This window comes from Schistocerca cancellata, chromosome 6, assembly GCF_023864275.1.
Source record: "Schistocerca cancellata isolate TAMUIC-IGC-003103 chromosome 6, iqSchCanc2.1, whole genome shotgun sequence".
Lineage (NCBI taxonomy): Eukaryota > Metazoa > Arthropoda > Insecta > Orthoptera > Acrididae > Schistocerca > Schistocerca cancellata.
In genome coordinates this window covers 283247813-283267749 of record NC_064631.1, presented here as the reverse complement: position 1 = coordinate 283267749, position 19937 = coordinate 283247813, and the positions used below count along the sequence as shown (strand labels likewise).

Genomic DNA, 19937 nt, shown 5'->3' with positions numbered 1-19937 from the left:
AATGAGCATGACGAATACTAACCAACAGTGTATGTCTCCACCTCTTCTGGTTCACTTTCTGTCTGACGCTCTCCATCGACAGAAACCACAACAAACTCATATATTTCTCCTGGTATTAGGCCTCTTACAATTAAATAATCTTCATTCATCTCTCTGCTGGTTTCCTGGAACATTGTCTCACCCTTTTGCCTACATGAAGGAGAAACAGAAACATTATCTCTCAGGCAAGAAAAGATACTGCTAGTGTCAGCCAATAACAGTACCAGCTTTGCTGTAAGTATCTGCATTTTAGAGCTACTTGAAGAAACATAGTGGTAGACTGTGCGTCAAAACGCAACAATCAGGAGAACTGTAAAGGCTGATGTCTAATAAATAGCCAAAACATAAGGTAACACCAAAAAACGCTATTTACCTCATGTATTGTAGTATCAAATATTTAAAAAACTACTACTGGATGCATCATTCTGCATATCATGATTACATTCAGTTCTCTTGTGGTACATATGATTCAAATGTATAGTGTTCAGGTATTAGGAATATAATTTTGCACGAAATGTTCTCATTCATGGTATACCACAATTTTAACAATTGTATAAGACAACGAAACATACCACAATAAAATTAGTGAACGAAGAAGATTAAAGTGACATAACAAATTTATGCAGCATTAAGATGATTGCTTACCTATATTTAACAAAGAAATGAGATCCAGGTCGTCCGTCAGCTATATCAGGCACCCAATTCACACGGACAGAAGCATAACCATTATCTGAAGGTAATCGAGTCCATGTAAAGCGAGGCACACCTGGTGTGATGTCTGCTGGACCTCTGGTACGCTGTTCCAAAAAGTAATCTTCACCCTCACCTGCTGCAGTTGTTGCACGTATATGCAGCCGATACTTAGTATTTGGTTCCAAACCTGCTAGCTTTGCCCGTGTCTGCTTTGGATCTCTGACTGGAGGTTCACGCTCCATCAGAGGACCAACCTACAAGTGAAAGGGAAATCACAAACAGCTTTCAGCACAAGTACAAGACTCAAGGCTCTGGCCTCTTGAAACGGTACACAAAAGACAAACAGCATGAGGGTGGGGGGTGGGAGAGAGAGAAGGAGAGAGCAACAATTACAGTAGTAGTGGGATAGTATTTATCCAAATGATCATGGAGTAATTCCAAAAAGTATTAACTATACAAATAAATAATTCAAGTATTCTTACTTTTGTACCAACTACAGTCTGATAATAAATTCGATAGCCTGTAAGAATGCCATTTGGTTGTTCAGGTTTCTTCCAAATGAGATAAAATGCTGAGGAACCCATTGGAACTGCCTCAAAATACTGTACTGTCCCTGGAACTGAAATGCACAACACTTAGTTGATACTTCAAAAAGAGAACATTGCGACATCATTAACATAAACAAATATACTATAGGAATGGCACTTGGACTAACAAGTTTAGCTGCTGAATTACACAGCTTACTTCAGCAGATGAAGATGTCGGTCACAGACTAGTTTCTGCAACATATCACGGCTGTGGCCTACTGCATATCAAAAATCTTCCACAAATGTGCTAGTTAAGTAACAAATTAGTAGGCTGCTGTCAAGAAGCCCTGAGAAAAAATTGTGAACAGTGAAGTAAGTCTACTTGTTAAGTGTTTGTTCTAGAGAATGGAATTCAAAATAACTTTATTTTTAATGTAACCCTTAAGGCACTACATTCTCAAGTTTGGGAGAAATATCTTTCATTTGAGTTAAAAGTATTTTTTACTACTTCTTTAAGGAAAAAAGGTATTTCAACACCAAGAAGAAAGCAGACTCCTGTGCAGTGAACATTCCAGAATAGAAATGTAGCCTCCTTTCTTATCCACTTTAGAAGCCAGCTGATCCATGACGCAATTTATATTTTTTTCTTTTTTTCACTGGCGACTAAAATTTCCATTAGATATGGAGTATAAACCTGCTGAAAACCATTCCTTTGCTATTTCATATCTGTTGCACTAATACATACATTCATATCAATAGGGAATGCACACCTGCAATTTGAAATGACTCTCTCTTTCAAAATATTGCAGTTAAATAAAATAGTCTTATGTCTCAAACAGTTAGCCAAAGGAAAGGTCAACATCATGAGGAAGATAAATTTCACAGTGCATCAGTGCGAAGATTTCTTACAACATCAAATTCAGAGTGTGCTAACAAAGCTTTGTAATCCATTAATTATCAGTCTAGGTGGAGTGGAACCACAGGCTGCACCTGTAGCACACTCAGTATGTTGAAATGAACATCAAAGAGATCATTTTTCAAGTTGGAATTCACATCCACATAATCACAGTTTGGGCACTGTACAACTTTCTGCAGATGACTCAACAGACAACTCTCCACATATCAGTACCAGATGTGGCCAATGCTTCACCACTTGTTGAGGACTTGTGGATGGTTCCTCTTGAAATGTAGTGCCCCCCTCCCCTCCCCCCCCCCCCCCTTTCATTTTATTTTTACACCTTATACTAGGCAGAAATACTGAACAACTGCTGACACAGTAACATCCTCAACTTTTTTGGCCGTCTTCCTCAGTTGTATGTAATATTATGATATATTGATAATTTTTTACTTTTGGACCATCAAACTACAATTGAATGGAACACAATTTTCACACCATACGCGTTTCGCCTTTATTCTCTGCAAGGCATCTTCCGTGGCTTAGGATATGTACATATATTTACTATTTAGTTTACGTTTTGGAGCAAACGCACCTGCAACCCATAAACAGTTCTGGTGTTGTTTTTGACATAGTAATATTTTAAATTCTACTTACAGGTTGCGTGAATGTTCTTCTACATATTACGTCTCTGTTCCATTTTTGTGAAGTTTTTCTTCTTATAATTGCCACTTAGGGTTTTGTTTTTCATATTTCACAATACTGGGAAGTGAACACTTGTGTTGGTGCAATGCTTTGGTTTGTGTTGCTGACTGTTGAATGCTATTGCCAAAGATCGAATGTTATTGCCAACTTTCGAGTGTATTTTTTGAGATATCTGTGATCTCTTTCTGTACAAGGTACAAAGAAAATATCAGGTTCTGGAAGTACGAAACAAACCATTCCACATTTGCAGAACATTTAAAACACCATAACTACCAACCCAGAAACAAGGAAAAAGAAATGAAAATAATTAGAATAAACAACCATGACAAATACCTGATACAAATGCAAGAGGACATCCACATTCAGAAAGCCATCGCTGAAAACAAATATGTGATAAATGAGCAAACGTGCATCAGGACACACTCCCTACAACACTTAATTTAAAAAATGATAAGATAAAAATAATCCCTCTTGCACATGCAGCCACTAATAAAATAAAATAAATACATATCTCTCTCTCTCTCTCTCTCTCTCTCTCTCTCACCCTCCCAACCCCCACACTTCCCCTTCGCATGCACGCATGCCCGCGAAATGTGGAAAACAGAAACCCCAAGTGGCAACTATAAGAAGAGGAAAAGCACCAAAAATGGAACAGAAACATAACACGTAGAAAAATGTCCATACAACCTGTAAGTAGAATTTAAAATATTACTACATCACAGAAAAAAACAACCACCAGAACTGTTTATAGGTTATAGGTACATTGCTCCAAATATAAACTAAATAGTAAAAATACGTACATATTCTAGGCCACTGAAGATGCCTTGCAGAGAATAAAGGCAAGACGTGTGTGGCACGAAAATTGTTTTTGATTCAGTCGTAGTTTGACAATCCAAAAGTAAAAATTATCAATATACCATACACGGATACAGTATTTAGGAGGCCTACCAGACAAAATAAATTTCTTGATACCACGTAGTACTACTATTCCAGGTGGAAAATGCTGTACCTACTGACACCTTTCCAGTCTTTTATGGTATTTGACCTAGCCTTGAATTGTGAATGGTATTTCTGTTGTGAACCCTTATTGCAGACAACTGTGCTGTAGCTCTGACCTCATCCCGAGCAGGAAGCACACCAGTCATTCAATTACTTGTGTAATGCTTCTTATCAAAATGCTGTCACAAACAACAGTGCACAGATAAACACAACACAACTACTCAATTACAATGGGAACAAAGGAGGTTACAATTTACGTCCAAGAATCTTATTATATGCGTTCCATGAAGCCACCTTACATTGATGGCTACCAAGTCGCATATCTACAGACATACAATTCAAAGAAGCTTTAACGTGATCATTCATAAACACTGACATCCCTCAGCAACAAAACTGCATTTCTAGACACAAAGATTCGCTCTTCAAAACTGAGAAGCTTGCTTCTTACCCAACATACTGTTGATGTTTATTTGACATACACTGTAGTCATCGGCGGACATTTAAATCATGGCACTGGCGTCTCCATAAATGGCTTTACTGCTGTCAATACCTGTTTTTATGTGGTCAGCAGCTCATGCTCACTATCCACAATGCCCCCCAATATGCAGTGTGCTGCCACTCTCATCTTATTGCTTTGAAGCTGCACTGGAGACAAAACCCACATAATGAGTCACAAAATTTTGTCACATATACTTCAACTGTCTCCTTAATGATACTGTCCCAGAAACCACCCATTGCACAGATAATGGACATTGTCTTAAAATCGAATCTGTGTTCCTCCATTAAACTGTTTTAAAACAAAGCCATTTAACATTCTTGGCTGAGTCTTGCATTGTATGTGTGATCAGGCGAGTCTTGTACTGGGTAAATGTTCGGTATAACATATGGAGATACACTGGGCAGACAGTGAGTGCACTGTATGACTTTCAGCATTTGAAGAACCAGATAGTATCTGATTACAAGATTACTGTGAACACCTTGAGCATGTTAAGTATTTAGGGATAATAACACAAAGTGATACAAAATGGAAAAACAACATGTAATCGGTATTTGGGAAGGCAGGTGGAAGACTTTGATTTGTTGGAAAGGTCCGGGGAAAATGCAGTGCATCTGTAAAGGAAAACACACATATGATGCTAGTGCAAACAATTTTAGGTATTGTTCCAACATTTGGAGTCTTTATCGAGTAGCTAGGATCATAATTGTTCAGCAAAATCCATATGAAAGTATAGCAAAAATGCCTGGGGAACTTCCCAGCAGGTTAAAAAGTGTGCCAGACCAAGACTCGAACTTGAGACCTTTGCCTCTTGTGGGTAAGTGTTCTGCCAACTGAGCTACTGAAGCATGTCGTCACAGCTTTAATTCTGCCAGTAGCTTGTCTCCTACCTTCCAAACTTCACAGAAGATCTCTTGCGAATCTTGCAAGACTAACACTCCTGGAAGAAAGGATACTGCAGAGGCACAGCTTAGGCACAGCCTGGGGAATGTTTCTAGAATGAAATTTTCACTCTGCAGCAGAATGTGGGCTGAAATGAAACTTCCTGGCAGATTAAAACTGTGTGCCAGGCTGACATTAACTCACTGCAGATTGAAAATTTCATTCTGCAAACATCCCCCAGCATGTGGCTAAGCCATGTCAATATCTTTCTCCCAGGAGTTCTAGTCGTGCATGGTCCGTAGCAGAGCTTCTGTGAAGTTTGGAAGGTAGGACATGAGGTATTGGTAGAAGTAAACCTACAAGGATGAGTCATGCTTGGGTAGCTCAGTTGGTAGCACACTTGCCTGCAAAAGGCAAAGATCCAGAGTTTGAGTCCCAGCCTGGCATGCAGTTTTAATCTGCCAGGAAGTTTCATATCAGCACACACTCCACTGCAGAGTGAAAATTTAATTTTGTTAACTAGGAATCCTTGAAAGAAAGATGACATAATTCTCAAGAAACATTGTTAGATAAATTTAGAGGATTCTGATTCGAAAAAGACTGCAAAAATTCTACTGCCACCATTGTGTACCTCGTACAGGTATCAGAAGAAGAAAAGAGACATTAGGCCACATACACAAGTGTAGAAATAGTCATTTTTCACCTCACTCAATATGCAACTGAAGAGAGCAGAAAATCTACAACTCAGTGCCATCAGCACCTTAATATGTTCCCTCTTGTAGTGGTTGGAACCAAAGGTCTTAAATTTTATGTCATAAATATTCATTCAGTGTCAACCTGTCTATCCACCCACCCGCCCATTCTAATGTGTTCCTGCCACTATTCTCATAAATTTCTTCTGTTTTTTCTTAGATATTTTCTTCCAAATATATAATAAACTGTAAAGATACAAAGTCCAATGCACTGTTACAAAGATATGTCATTTCGAATCACATAAGCTCCCATATAAAGTATGGATACTTACCTCCTTCGGGTGTCTGAAATGTAAGTGTGTCACTTGGTGGTCCATTGTACCTGCCATTGTAAACCAACACACGAGCATAGTTTTTCGAATGTGGCACAAATTTGGTAACAAGAGTTCGTGTCGATTCTCCTTTCACCTGAATTTCTCGCATTGCTGATTCTCCATCTCGCTCGGTCCATGTCTGAATCTGTACACAAAGAGGTCCAAAATATGGTACTATCATCAAAATAGCAATTTCATCCACACCACTTCAATAAGTAAAAAAGGATCAAAAATGTTCGCTAGTGATAAAGGGCACTTAACAGATAAATCTATCTTCAAGTAATAGAAGACACCTGCAGGCAGTCCTACCTTATACCCCTTGAAGTGCCCACGCACTGACTCTGGTGGAACAGGCATCCAGCTAAGTAAGGCACTAGTGCTATCATGCACATTTTCAACTGTGAAGTTCTGTGGAGCCATGGTTGGAACTATAAAAGTACAATCATTTATTACATGTCTGTTGTGTTCATGCAGAATGTGCAGTTGAATTAGGTGTACATTATGAGGATAGTGAAAAATAAGAAAAGAAACTACGGAGTAGTGCAATGTTCATCTTTTCCACTGCCCCCCCCCCTCCCCCCCCCCAACCTCTTCCCTTTCCTCCCTTGTCTCCAAGGTGTGATGCAACTGTGACTGCCAACCAAGGAACCAGGATTAATCTATTCCAGGAAAACAATGTGAAAAAAATTAATTTACACTCATCTGAATTTACAACCAAGCAACTGAAATTTCATACACTTGTGCAAGTTAATTAGTCTTTCAATGAGAGATGAAAGGAATAAAAGAAGAATAAATCTAGTACATAAAGGTTATCAAGAACGTATACATGCATACAGAAACTTGTATGTACACAAATGCCACACATAACAGAGTTTGTTCAGATGTTGAAATTCAAGTCTAGCAACCCACAACACTGGCACCTCCTGTTATTCACTGGTTTTATTACTACTTTGTCCGCCCACGGTAGCTGAGTGGTCAGTGCGACAGATTGTCAATCCTAAGGGCCCGGGTTCGATTTCCGAATGGGTCAGAGATTTTCTCTGCTGAGGGACTGGGTGTTGTGTTGTCTTGATCATCATCATTTCATCCCCATCAACACGCAAGCTGCTGAAGTGGCGTCAAATCGAAAGACTTGCACCCGGCGAACGGTCTACCCGACGGGAGGCCCTAGTCACGCGACATTTACATTTACATTACTACTTTAATAGTTTATAAGTAATACCTGTGATTTATCCCTATTATACACATTTTTACTAACATTACTAGAATAGCAAGTCCACCTACCTTCAACACTGTAAAAACATATATTCAAAAATGCTTATAACTAAAGACAGGAAAAAATTGAAGAATATTTTATGGGCATTGTCAGTGTAATTTTTTTGCCCATTTCAGTGTTTTTTTTAGCCAATATTGGCATTATTTCTGAATGGATTTTCTTCAAGTACCAAATTTTTGTCTTATTTCTCTGGTTTTTCAGTGTTGTGCTGAAAATATGCATATCAACTACGTTATGTTAATTGAAATTCTAAATCACATTTATTTATGTTACTGCAAAAAGAAATATTTACACTGCTTATTAAACCTAATCAATTACAGAAAAAATAACTCTGCAACAATAAAAATTTGACAGTTTTTTCAAAATAAAGCACTGTCTTCACTACAAAGGTTTCTCCCGAGACATTATGGTGCCAAAGCTTCACTATTATGTGTAAAAGCCACTGAGAATCTACATTTGAACATGGAAGACAAACTGCCTTCAACACAGCAGCAGATATTTAGTGATGTCAGTATTTCTTGCTGGCACAGGAAATAGCTTTTCCACTAAATCCTAAAGGGATCTATATCCCTAAAAAATATTCCCTGTAAATTCTGAAGGGAACTGTACCACTTCCAAATAGCTACATTGCTGAGACCTGCCATTTCAGGAATTCATAACAGAATCTTTGCCAGGTAAAATTAATAGAACTCATCATTACTAGTCTTTGTTTGAAACTAGAATGAAGGGCCACAATCACAGATGGGTATGGATCTGTGGACTAGTTTGAAGGTGAAAAGAATTGGTTTTCATCAATTCTTTTGCCTCTGGAGTTTGTCTCTTCATGTGTTTCAAACGCTTGTTGATTTCATGAAATATAACTTATTTTCTCACAATAATAATGCCATCTTCAAATTGTTTTAACTTGGTATTGAAGGAACAGTTTCATGCACCAACATTGCCTTTCTTGACATTTTCGCAGAAGAAATCGTACCAAAAATTGCAAGTTTTGTAGAGATCTTTAGTATGGTGCACATTTTTGTAATAAATATTAATACCAAGCAACCACATATGGCACTTTAGCTTCACTAAACTGCGTCTGGTAGGTTTGTGACCATCATCCAATCACATTACAGGAAACTTGATGTCATGAAAATGTGTTTCCTGTGGTATAACCGAACACACAGAATGTTTATTTCAATATTTATTCAACATTATTTTCACTACTGTATGAATGAAATTTATGTAGAAATGTACCCTGGCAACTATGTTAGATTGAAAGATGATAGTTTGATTGAGAGTTGGAAAGAAACTGTCGTACTATCACCTATCATAAGTGACAACATGTATGTTCGTGGGATGTCATGTATCTTGTGTGGTGATTAGCTGATAAAAGTAACCAGAGCAAGCACCTTGTTGATCAGCATGTTCACACAGCTTTTGTTGTGTTCTTCAGTCCGAAGACTGTTTGATGCAGCTATCCACACTACTCTATTCTGTGCACGCCTCTTCATCTCCAAATAATTATTGCAACCTACACCCTTTTGAACCTGCTTACTATATTCATATCTTGGTCTCCACTTACATTTTTACCCCCCCCCCCCCCCCCCCCCCCACTTAAACCTATATTCGGTGTCAACAAATTTCTCTTCTTCAGAACGCACTTTTCTTGCCATAATATTTTATATCACCTGTACTTCAGCCACTATCAGTTACTTTTCTGCCGAAAAAGCAAAACTCCTACCTTAAGTGTCTTGTTTCCTAATCTGATTCTCTTAGCATAATCTGATTTAATTCAACTACATTCCATTATCCCTGTTTTGATTTTGTTTATGTTCATCTTATATCCTTTCAAAATGCTGTCCATTCTGTTCAATTGATCTTCCAAGTACTCTGCCGTCTCTCACATAATTACAATGTCATCTGTAAACCCCAGTTTTTATTTCTTCTCTCCGATCTTTAATTCTTTCTCCAAATTTTTCTCTGGTTTCCTCTACTGCTTGCTCAATATACATACTGAATAACATTGGGGAATAAGATACAATCCTATGTTACTCTCTTGTCAACCACTGCTTCCCTTTTGTGGCCTCTGACCCTAAATAACTGTCATCGGGTTTCTGTTCAAGTAGTATAATCTTTTGCACCCTGTATTTTACCCCTGCTACCTTCAAAATTTCAAAGAGCATAGCCCAGTCAAAAGATTTCTCCAATTCCATTATGGCTGTAGATGTAGATTCGCCTTTCCTCCTAGCACATCTTTTAAGGTAAGTCACAGAGTCAGCACTGCCCCACGTGTTCCTACATTTCTCCGGAATCCACACTGATCTCCCCCGAGGTCGGCTTCTAGCAATTTTTCCATTTTCTGCAAATGATTTGTGCTAGTATCTTGCACCTGATAGACTGTTAATATTTTAACAGGGTGTATACATGGAGATGGAAAAAAAATTTCTGGATTTTTCCCGGATTTCCCAGTTGAAAATACACTTTCTCCCGGGTGAAAATACACTTCTTCTGTGTTAAGTGACAGTATACTTTTCCTCGGCACTGTAAAACTTATCAATCCTTTGATGATTTATGGTTTTATACACCGATATAGAATTTCCCGGCATTTTAGAAAATGAAACTCAGGGGCAAAAAACACGTTTTGGAAAGGTCTTCAATGTGCAGCAACACCTACGCTGCATATTTTCATGTTATGAAGGTATAGATTTGAATTCCACCATCACCGCATGTTACTTTCCGAAGTACTGAAATAGAGATTGCGACGCGTTTTTGTAAGCCAGTCACAGCTCATGTCACGTGATCTCGCCAGCTGATGACAGCATAGGACACGTGATGTAGTCAGCCAATAGCAAGATCACTCTTAAGTGGTGCTAACACACAAATAAGAAAAGTTAATGATTTAAATTAAAATACATATTGTTGCTACAAGAAAAGAAAAGCTTTCAAGTATAATATTGGTCTAAAAGATTAATAAGCTGCAAGAGAAACAAAACTTCCACATATAATGTTGATCTTTTTTGCGCGTGTTACACTTTAAGATACATCTCATAAATGTGCCAGTAAAATTTTTAATAACAGCATAAATGTCTGATCTGGGCTCGAAATTCTTCTAGATGGTCCTCCTCAAAGAGTTGATTTATAAATAAGAGTCAAACGCTCTGTGATTTAAGGAATTTGTCGTACATTCTTGCACATAGCTCGTCTTGCATAAAAGGAAATTTACTTTGAAACTTTTCAAACCACCAGTCACAATATTTTACTGTGATCTGTTAGAAATAGGCTCGTTTCAGCAGTTGCCAGAGAGCGCCAGATAATAGGCCTCATTGCACTTGCGCAGCTACGATGACCCAGGAGGCCCATATGTTCGTACATGTAAAACATTTAAAGATCTTGCATTAAAATGAATCTAACATCAACAGCTGTCACGTCTCGCTCAATGGAGGCAATTTGTTGTTAAGAAGCATTGCATAGTCTTCCTAAAGCCTTTGTCACACTTTGCTGTTGGCAGACGCTTATATGAGCACTGTGTTTTGTTGTTGTATATGGCACATTTCGTTTGCGACTTAAGTTTTATTTTCATTTTTTCTCTCTCGTTCATGTTTTGTTGCTGCAGTATTATTCTGCAGAAGTGGGATACAGTAATATTCTTTGTTGGAGTATTGGTTCTTACCAGTTAAAATCACAAAAATGTAACTAAAAACTAAAAAAATGAAAAATTCCCGGACCCAGTTGTCCCAGGTCATATACACCCTGTCTCACCTGTCAAGCGCCTGCTTTCTTTGGAATTACAATTATTACATTTTTCTTGAAGTCTGAGCGTATTTTGCCTGTCTCATACAACTTGGACACCAGGTGGTAAAGTTTTGTTATGGCTGGCTCTCCCAAGGATATCAGTAATTCTCAGAGAATGTTGCCTACTACAGGGGCTTTGTTTTGATATGTCTTTCAATGCTCTGGTCAAATTCTTCTCTCAGTGTCATATCTCCCATCTCACCTTCATCTACTTCATTTTCCTTTCTATAAAATTGACTTCAAGTTCATTTCCCCTGTACAGTCCTTCTATAGAGTTCTTCCACCTTTCAGTTTTCCCTTCTTTGCTTAGTACTGGTTTTCCATCTAAGCTCTTTCTATTCATACAGCTGCCTCTCTTGTCTCCAAATATTTCTTTAACTTTCCTATAGGCAGTATCTAGCTTTCCCTACATCCTTACATTTGTCCTCTAGCCATTCCTGCTTGGCAATTTTGCACTTCCTATCCACCTCATTTTTTAGACATTTCTATTCGCTTTTGTCTTCTTCATTTGCAGCATTTTTATATTTTCTCCTTTGATCAATTAAATTCAATATTTCCTGGTCTATCTAAGGATTTCTACTACCTCGTCTTTTTATCTACTTGATTCTCTGCTGCCTTCACTATTTCATCCCTCAAAGCTACCCATTCAATCTTCTACTGTGATCCTACCCCCTTTTCAATTAGTTGCTGCCTAAAACTCCTTCTGAAACCCCCAACAAACACTGGTTCTTTCAACTTATCCAAGGCTCATCTCTTTAATTTTGTAAGTTTTTGCAACTTTTTTTAGTTTTAATCTACAGTTTATAACCAATAAATTGTGGTCAAAGGCCACATCTACTCCTGGAAATGTCTTACAGTTTAAAATCTGGTTCTGAAATCTCTCTCTTCCCATTATATAATCAATTTGAAAACTTCTGGTGTCTCCAGGTCCCTGCCATGTATACAACCTTCTTTTATGATTCTTAAACCCAGTGTTTATAGATGATTAAATTATGCTCCGTGCAATATTCTATCAGGCAGTTTCCCCTTTTATTCCTTACCCTCAGTCTATATTCACCTACTATTGAATTCCAGTCCCCCACCACAATCAAATTTTCCTCTTCCTTAACTATCTCAACAGTTTCTTTTGTCTCGTCATAAAATTTTTCAATCTCTTCATCAGCAGCACAGCTAGTGGAAACATAAAACTTGTACTACTGTGGAGGGTGTTGGTTTCATGTCTCTTGGTTACAATAACGGACTCACCATGCTGTTCATGGTAGCTTACCCATGTTCGTATTTTCTTATACACTATTAAACCTACTACTACATTACCCCTACCTGATTTCATATTTATAACCTGATACTCACTCCACTAATCCCCACAATCTTTAACTTCACCCTATCTATTTCCCTTTTTAAGTTTTCTAACGTACCTGCCCAATTAAGAGATCTAAAATTCTGTGGTCTGACCTGTAGAATGCCAGTTTTGCTTTTTCCTGATGACTCCATCGTCCTGAGTAGTCCCCCGCCTGGAGATCTGAATGGGGAACTCTTTTACCTCCTGAATATTTTACCCAAGATGATGCCATCATTAAACATACAGTAGAGCTGCATGTCTAAGCTAAGGTTCTATATTTGGTGATTTATCTATTTATACTTGCATGTTATGAAAACATTCAGATTAACTGGAGCTCCACAATAAACACTTCCGAAAACACAACTTTTCTGTGCAATTCGTTATACATAAGTGTCAAGAATTTTGGTGCCAGAGAATAAAACTGTTACCAACAAAGTAAGCTGAAAATACAATAAAGTTACATATACGACATCACTTATTTATATGTAGGAAATGAACTGTAAGGTAAGTGAACATGAGCCTTGAGGAAAAAAATCAAGATCTAATTTCAACACTGAATAACTTATCAGTTAATGATATTAGTGAATTGCAACTCACATTCCTCACATTTTTACAAAAGAACATGGAAAATGCCTACTTACAGCTGACCCGTTTCCACACTAACTTTCCATCCCTCTACTCTACAGTTGGCAGTTAAAAGTTTACATTCCTTCATTCTCTTACCCCCCCCCCCTGCCCCCCACCTCCTCCCCGAGAATTACAGAAGCTTCACCACCATCCTATGGTGGGAAGACAGATAATAATTAGTTCAACATTCTCCTCATTACATAAGCACAGCCTCCGTAATCTCTCTTGCTTGATAAAAGTTTTCTTTGTACATATGAGAGCTTTTCCATGTATATGGTGTTTCTATGCTTGTTTTTTGTCCAATCTTTGCAAGAGTGAATAGCCATTTCATTATAAGGGGTAACTATTTAGCTCCAATTAGTTTACAAGGATTCATGTGAGCACAAATTATAGCAATTATCACAGAACCCAGTACAAGACTGAACTACTTTTACTTGTCACACAAAATGAACAGAGCTGTTCTTACCATCTTCTCCAGAGTACCCAATGACCTCCCGAGGGGAGACATTTGATTCTCCCATTTCATTGATGGCAACAACCTTAATACGGTATTCTTGGAAAGTTGGCTGTCCTGTCACTTCAAACTGTGATTGCTGCCAGTCTGTTATGTCTCTGGAAGTCCACTGTGTTCCATCAATATTGCGTCTCCAATACACACGATATGAAAAGCCTGGTGCATTATGTTCAATCTCAGGCATTGGCTGCAGAAGGATAAATAGTATTAATAATAAATCACAATAATATGAACATTTTCATAAAAGAATTTACATACAAAAATATCAGTAAAATCCCATATTTCAAATATTATATGCAAACGCACATATCCAGGATTCCATGCAGGTGTGTAACGAAATTACTTCTGAATGATAATTTGCTCATAAAGAGAGTGAACATTAAGTAACCTCATATTTTGTGACATCTAGTAGTGTGACAAACAGTATGTTCAAGTGTAATTAAAATATTTATTTACTACTTTCATAATGGGAAAAAAATTTATATAGCATGACAAGGTTCTTTACTTACCAAATTCCCCAATCAAATGATTTGGGGAATTTCATAAATAATGTGCTGGAAAGTTGGCTTTGGATAATCTCTCTCTCTCTCTCTCTCTCTCTCTCTCTCTCTCTCTCTCTCTCTCTCTCTCTGTGTGTGTGTGTGTGTGTGTGTGTGTGTGTGTGTGTGTGTGTGAATTCACACTAATAAATGGAAAGGTAACTTCTTATCATTACAGCCTTCATATTGGTTGAGTGGAAATTCATTGTTATATACTGTCACTTCTCTTTCTCCCTGCATAGATTTTTCAAGGCTGTGTCAGAAAGACAAACACAATCTCCAAGGTGGATAAAGCTGTCAGCACTGCCAGATGTCAGGAAAGAGCAACCTAAGCATACAATGAGGGGCTAAGAAGCCAAAAGAGATGAAAAGCAACTGGCAATGGTACACTGTACTGTCTGCATCTCCCTACACATAATGAATCCCTCAGCAGCCTTCTTGGGTGTACACTACTCTAGTCCCAGACCTGACTGCTACAAACCAATGTGGTGTATAGGTATACTTACTGTCCAACTAATGACTATATTGCTTGGGTCTGTTCCCTTCCCTTCCACATTATCTGGATTCTTGTAGGGGACATCAGGTGGTGTCGAACACATCAAGGAGTGTTGTGAAGCTTGTGACTGACCAATCTTGTTTACAGCTATCACTCTGAAAGTGTAGTTTGCCCAAGGACTCATACCAACCTGCAAGCAAATAAAAGTTCTGACAATATAAGACACTGCTGTAAATAAAATGAAAGTTAAACAGGACATACTCTTTGCAATGATTTACAAATACTCAAAGTATGAGCAAAAATATTAATGGTGTAATTCAAAATACAACATAGTAAATACAACATATTAAAATGAAACTTCTGTACAACACAGAAAAGGCATTAGGCCAAGATATATGAGCACACCACATAATTCTTTCGGTACTGATGTGTGTATTACCGTGCAGCATACTTAAATCTTTGAAACAATATTGTACTCACTTCTCTCTGAAATGCCATGCCATGCCATACATTTGTATTTGAAAACAAATGACAGCAAGGTAGGGAGGGCATTTCAAACAAACAAACATTTTATATAGAAAGTGATATTAATTGCTGCTTCTGTCTATGCTGTCTACTAAAGCTTTCCACATCTTCCTTTGTGATATTTGTCTTCACTCATTCAGTAACGTTCACAAACTCTGTTACTCATCACATTAACAAAGACCTATTTCAAGGAAAGCATACAAAACTTTTCCATCAAAAATACACACTAAAATCAATATTTCCCAGTTTGTGTTTTTTACATGACACAAATATAAACAAAGAAACTGGTGCTTCTTAAATGAATATATTCAAAATAACTATTTACTCTTAACATTTAACACAGCAATAAAGCAAAACTGCTAATTAAAGTATCTGCACTAACCGTATAGGACATGTCAGTAGCAGGAACAGAATCCACAGCTACTTCCCACGAATCAGGAGTGAAGCTAGTGTTATACTGTATAATATACCGTAAAATTGGAGCACGATTGTCACCCATTGGCTTCCAGTTAATACGAGCTTCTCGTTTGCTGCATGTTACATACTGCAATTCTGGAGGATTTGGCACATCTGGCAAAATAACACACACATACTTAATAACTTCTGAAGTAAAGGAATACATCAAAATAATAATAATAATAATCTTTATTTCTGACAGCCAATATCATCTGTACTTTTATACATTACGTACAATGATCAACACATTTTATCTGCTTTATTCCTTAGTACTTTTAAGAAATTTAGGGGATAGCACATATGAATACGGATGAACGAGTTAAAATTATCCTAGTTTAGGGTCTCCTGCAGCAAACAGTTCGAAGGTAGATTTAAATTTGAGTGCAAGACACAAAACAGAAAGATGAAAAACCAAGGAAATTGAGCATTGCAATTCTGAAATCCACAATTATCGGGAGCTCAGCATAATTGTGTGAACACCTACTGCCTTTTATAAATGTAACCACCTATGTTTACTCTCTAAACAATGGAAACTCCAGGCAGGAGTATCAATAATGCTACTTTCCATACAGATAACATGCATAATTGCAGACAGGCACAATTAACAGACAATTACACATAAGATTTCAGCCTCAGCCTTAGTCGAAAAAAGAAAAACACCATTCCTTCATACAAGCAAGCACACCTCATGCACACATGACATTAGCTGGTGATCATGTATGTGGGAGGTGTGCTTGTTTGTGTGAATGAATGGTATGTGTTTCTCTTTTTCCAGGCTGAGGTCGAAGGCTTCTGTGTAAGTGTCTTAATTGTGCCGTGTAAGTGTTTTAATTGTGCCTGTCAGCAATTTGGCATGTCATCTTTTTGGTAAGTAGCAATTCATTTTTTCCTAAATTGTTTATGTTTACTCTCCAACTGACAAACCATTAGTTCATGCATTTGTACATATGCATAGCTATACAAATGCATATTCAGAAAACAAATGTTTTTGCTACTTAAAACAATCTCTTCTTTTTACTATTTCCACAAGAACTAAGTTTTCATTATTAAAAGCAATCACCTGTTTTTACTATTTTCACAAGAACTGTCATCTACTGTTAATACTTGTAAAAATAATTGGAAAGTAACAAAAACAAAACAAAAAAAAGATTTAAATAAATAACAGCATGAGTGGAGAAAAAGTGCGACATTCATTCATGAAAACAAAAGGAAGTCAATCGCCTAGTATTACAAATCAATTTTTTAAGTTTATGTTGACATATGTGGTTCACACCCCATACTGAGCAGGATGTGAAAGACTGTATATCTCGCCAATATTACACAAACGCTCCTTTTCTAGAGCTGCAGATATTGGTAGTTCAGTTGGCAGATGGAACTGCAACACATTTCCTTAGTTATGTCCCGCTGAAGTTCATTTGTTTATTGCAAAACGGAAGTTCTATGATATCTGTGTGTGTGTGTGTGTGTGTGTGTGTGTGTGTGTGGAAGCTTGCCTGCAATGGTGGGGGTGACTGACAAAACTATGAGAGTTTTTCAATGGAATGTGAAAGAGAATTGACTTTTATTTTGTTTTAGGTTTAACCAATGAGTGAGAAACGCACAATTCCATTAAGGGAAGTCTCCAACAATATTTTGTAAAAACGATATATATATATAAAAACACCCTCCCCGGTGGTGGAATGAAGAACTTCGTAGTCACACAATCCAATAAGTACACCTGGTGCAGAGTAAATGAGTGATTGACAGCTACCTTATTTACTCGAATCTAAGCCGCACTCAAATCTAAGCCGCACATGAAAAATGAGTCTCGAAATCAAGGAAAAAAAATTTCCCAAATCTAAGCTGCACCTGAAAGTTGAGACTCGAAATTCAAGGGGAGAGAAAAGTTTTAGGCCGCACCTCCAAATCGAAACAAAGTTGGTCCATTGTAATATGAGACACAATTTAGGTCGAATGAATGGCGATACAGCTACAGTAGTTTGGTTCGAGTCGTAAGCTTAGCAGTTAAGCTTTACCAGGTAGCCATTGCTATGAGTCAGGCACTCCGTCCATATTTATACGGGTACCCTTCCTTTTTCACGTGCTTCGTCTGGTTTGAATTGATTGCTTATTTTTCTTTGATCTGATAAGTGCCATTCTTTTTGTTATACGTGTTTACGTCACTCTTAAGCTGAAAATGCATTATCGTATTGTGTCATGCATTGTTTGTCACATTCTGATAATGAGTGTTTACAGCATGGCTTGCTTTTGTGCACGCTACTGCCACTTACAATTAAAAAAAAAAAGAGAGAGAGAGAGAGAGAGAAATCATCTCATTAGTGAAACAATGGCAAGAGACTGCTATTTGTTGTTACTTACACTGCTGCTTTCTTTGATAATGACCAGCAAGAACTAAATAATAGACCGTGTATGATAGAAGATGTTCTGAATGAGAGTTTAGCGAAAATTTTTCTCTGTTTGAAAATCTTTGCAGACGCCTCTTTAGTACATTACATTCTGCACAGAAATTAGGGTCATCTTAGATTTAAAAATCTAGTCAATTGCCATGCTTCATTTCTGACTGTATCACTATTAGGCATAAGAATAATACGGGTATAAACATGACGTGATATGTATATTCTTCCGTGTTTGCTGTTGTCTCACTCTAGTTTCGCAGTTTATTAGGCAGACAGGATTTAAATGAGATAGCAGCAAACACGAAAGCATACATGGCAAAATGTTTATATTCGTATTATTCTTATGGTGAAGAGAATACTGCATGTGATTCACAATTCAAAAAGTTCCTATTAGCAACCATCTCTTCTCACAGGTAGGAAAATTTCAGAACGCAGAGTTGGCCATATTGACAAACATCCCAGTTTTGCCATTCGGTTTTTCGTAGTACATTGAAATGCTGCTACATTCAAAGATGAACAATACGGAATTTGTATTTACTTCGTTGGATAATGTATGAGAATGCAGTGGTCGAAAGTCGGGGCGGAGAAAAAAGCTCGTCTTCCACCTTTTTTTAAAATTTATTTACTGACGCAGAGGTTTTGGCAACAGTATTTATCATTGTGCCTGCAAAACATGCCTGTGTAGCGCTACATATACTTGACGGGGCTGAAGTTAGTTGTGGCGGCACCTACCAACATTTTTCAGAACTTCCGCTTACTTTTCACTCGATTCTAAGCCGCAGGCGGTTTTTTGGATTACAAAAACTGGAAAAAAAGTGTGGCTTAGATCCGAGTAAATACGGTACTCGTTTACAGACTGCTACTGCAACAACATATCAGAGAATGAGCTGAGTCACACTTTCCATTCTGTCCCATCACAGTCATATGCTTTGCTACCTTAGGGGCAATTGCCACAGTCAGTTACAGGTGAACCAGTAACGTAACAATCATGAGTTGTTTTCATGGTTTCCACTGTTTGTATGCAGTGTATTTATTTTATGTGACAATGTCATAAACTAGTTGCAAAAATATGTGGGAAAGTGATAAGACTACTCCTATCCTGTTAAGCAAACCCAATTCTCAATATTAACAGACAGTGTGTGAATGCACCCAGAATGGAAATGCCCAGCTGCTCCTGCTGCCACAGCCATATCGTGTGTGCAGACAAATGTGAACCAACATCACCACATCCCGTGCTTGACTGAACCAACATCACTCACTTCCATGTTCGACTGTTAATCACTTTTGTTATTTTGATCGAGGTATAAGATGAAAATTTTTACTGAAGAAAGGTGAAAAAATATCTTACACTTGAGGAGCCCTTTGACTGATTACACATTGCCGACTTCCTCGGTAACGCTACCTTAACATTGCTGGTTCTTCCAAAATGCCAAGTGGAGACAGTACAATGACTGACATTTCTCAAAACTTTTACCTTCAAACAACATTTCTGAGAAATTACAACACTAAATATACAGCAGTTGTGTGTGTTTGTGTGTGTGTGTGTGATCTATTGTTGATGAAGGTCTTAATGGCCGAAAGCTTTATTTATGACAGTCTTTCTGTTGTGCCTTTCAGCAACTCAGCATCTCCACTATATGGTGAACAGCAACTTTCCTTTTGATAATATTGTTACATTCCCTCCTGGATTTTC

General features: G+C 37.7%; 1 protein-coding gene across 3 annotated transcripts in view; it reads right to left on the bottom strand.

Annotated features, from left to right (window-relative positions):
* Window positions 1-19937, bottom strand: part of LOC126190837 (neuroglian) — an 83089-nt gene that overhangs the window by 28125 nt on the left and 35027 nt on the right. For all 3 annotated transcript variants that reach the window (XM_049931417.1, XM_049931415.1, XM_049931416.1), the window contains exons 13-20: window positions 15775-15962; window positions 14878-15057; window positions 13785-14019; window positions 6612-6730; window positions 6261-6447; window positions 1215-1351; window positions 685-986; window positions 23-189 (exon numbers count right to left, since the gene is read on the bottom strand). In XM_049931417.1, the coding sequence (XP_049787374.1) occupies window positions 23-189; window positions 685-986; window positions 1215-1351; window positions 6261-6447; window positions 6612-6730; window positions 13785-14019; window positions 14878-15057; window positions 15775-15962 (1515 nt within the window). The remainder of the gene's footprint in view (window positions 1-22; window positions 190-684; window positions 987-1214; window positions 1352-6260; window positions 6448-6611; window positions 6731-13784; window positions 14020-14877; window positions 15058-15774; window positions 15963-19937) is intronic.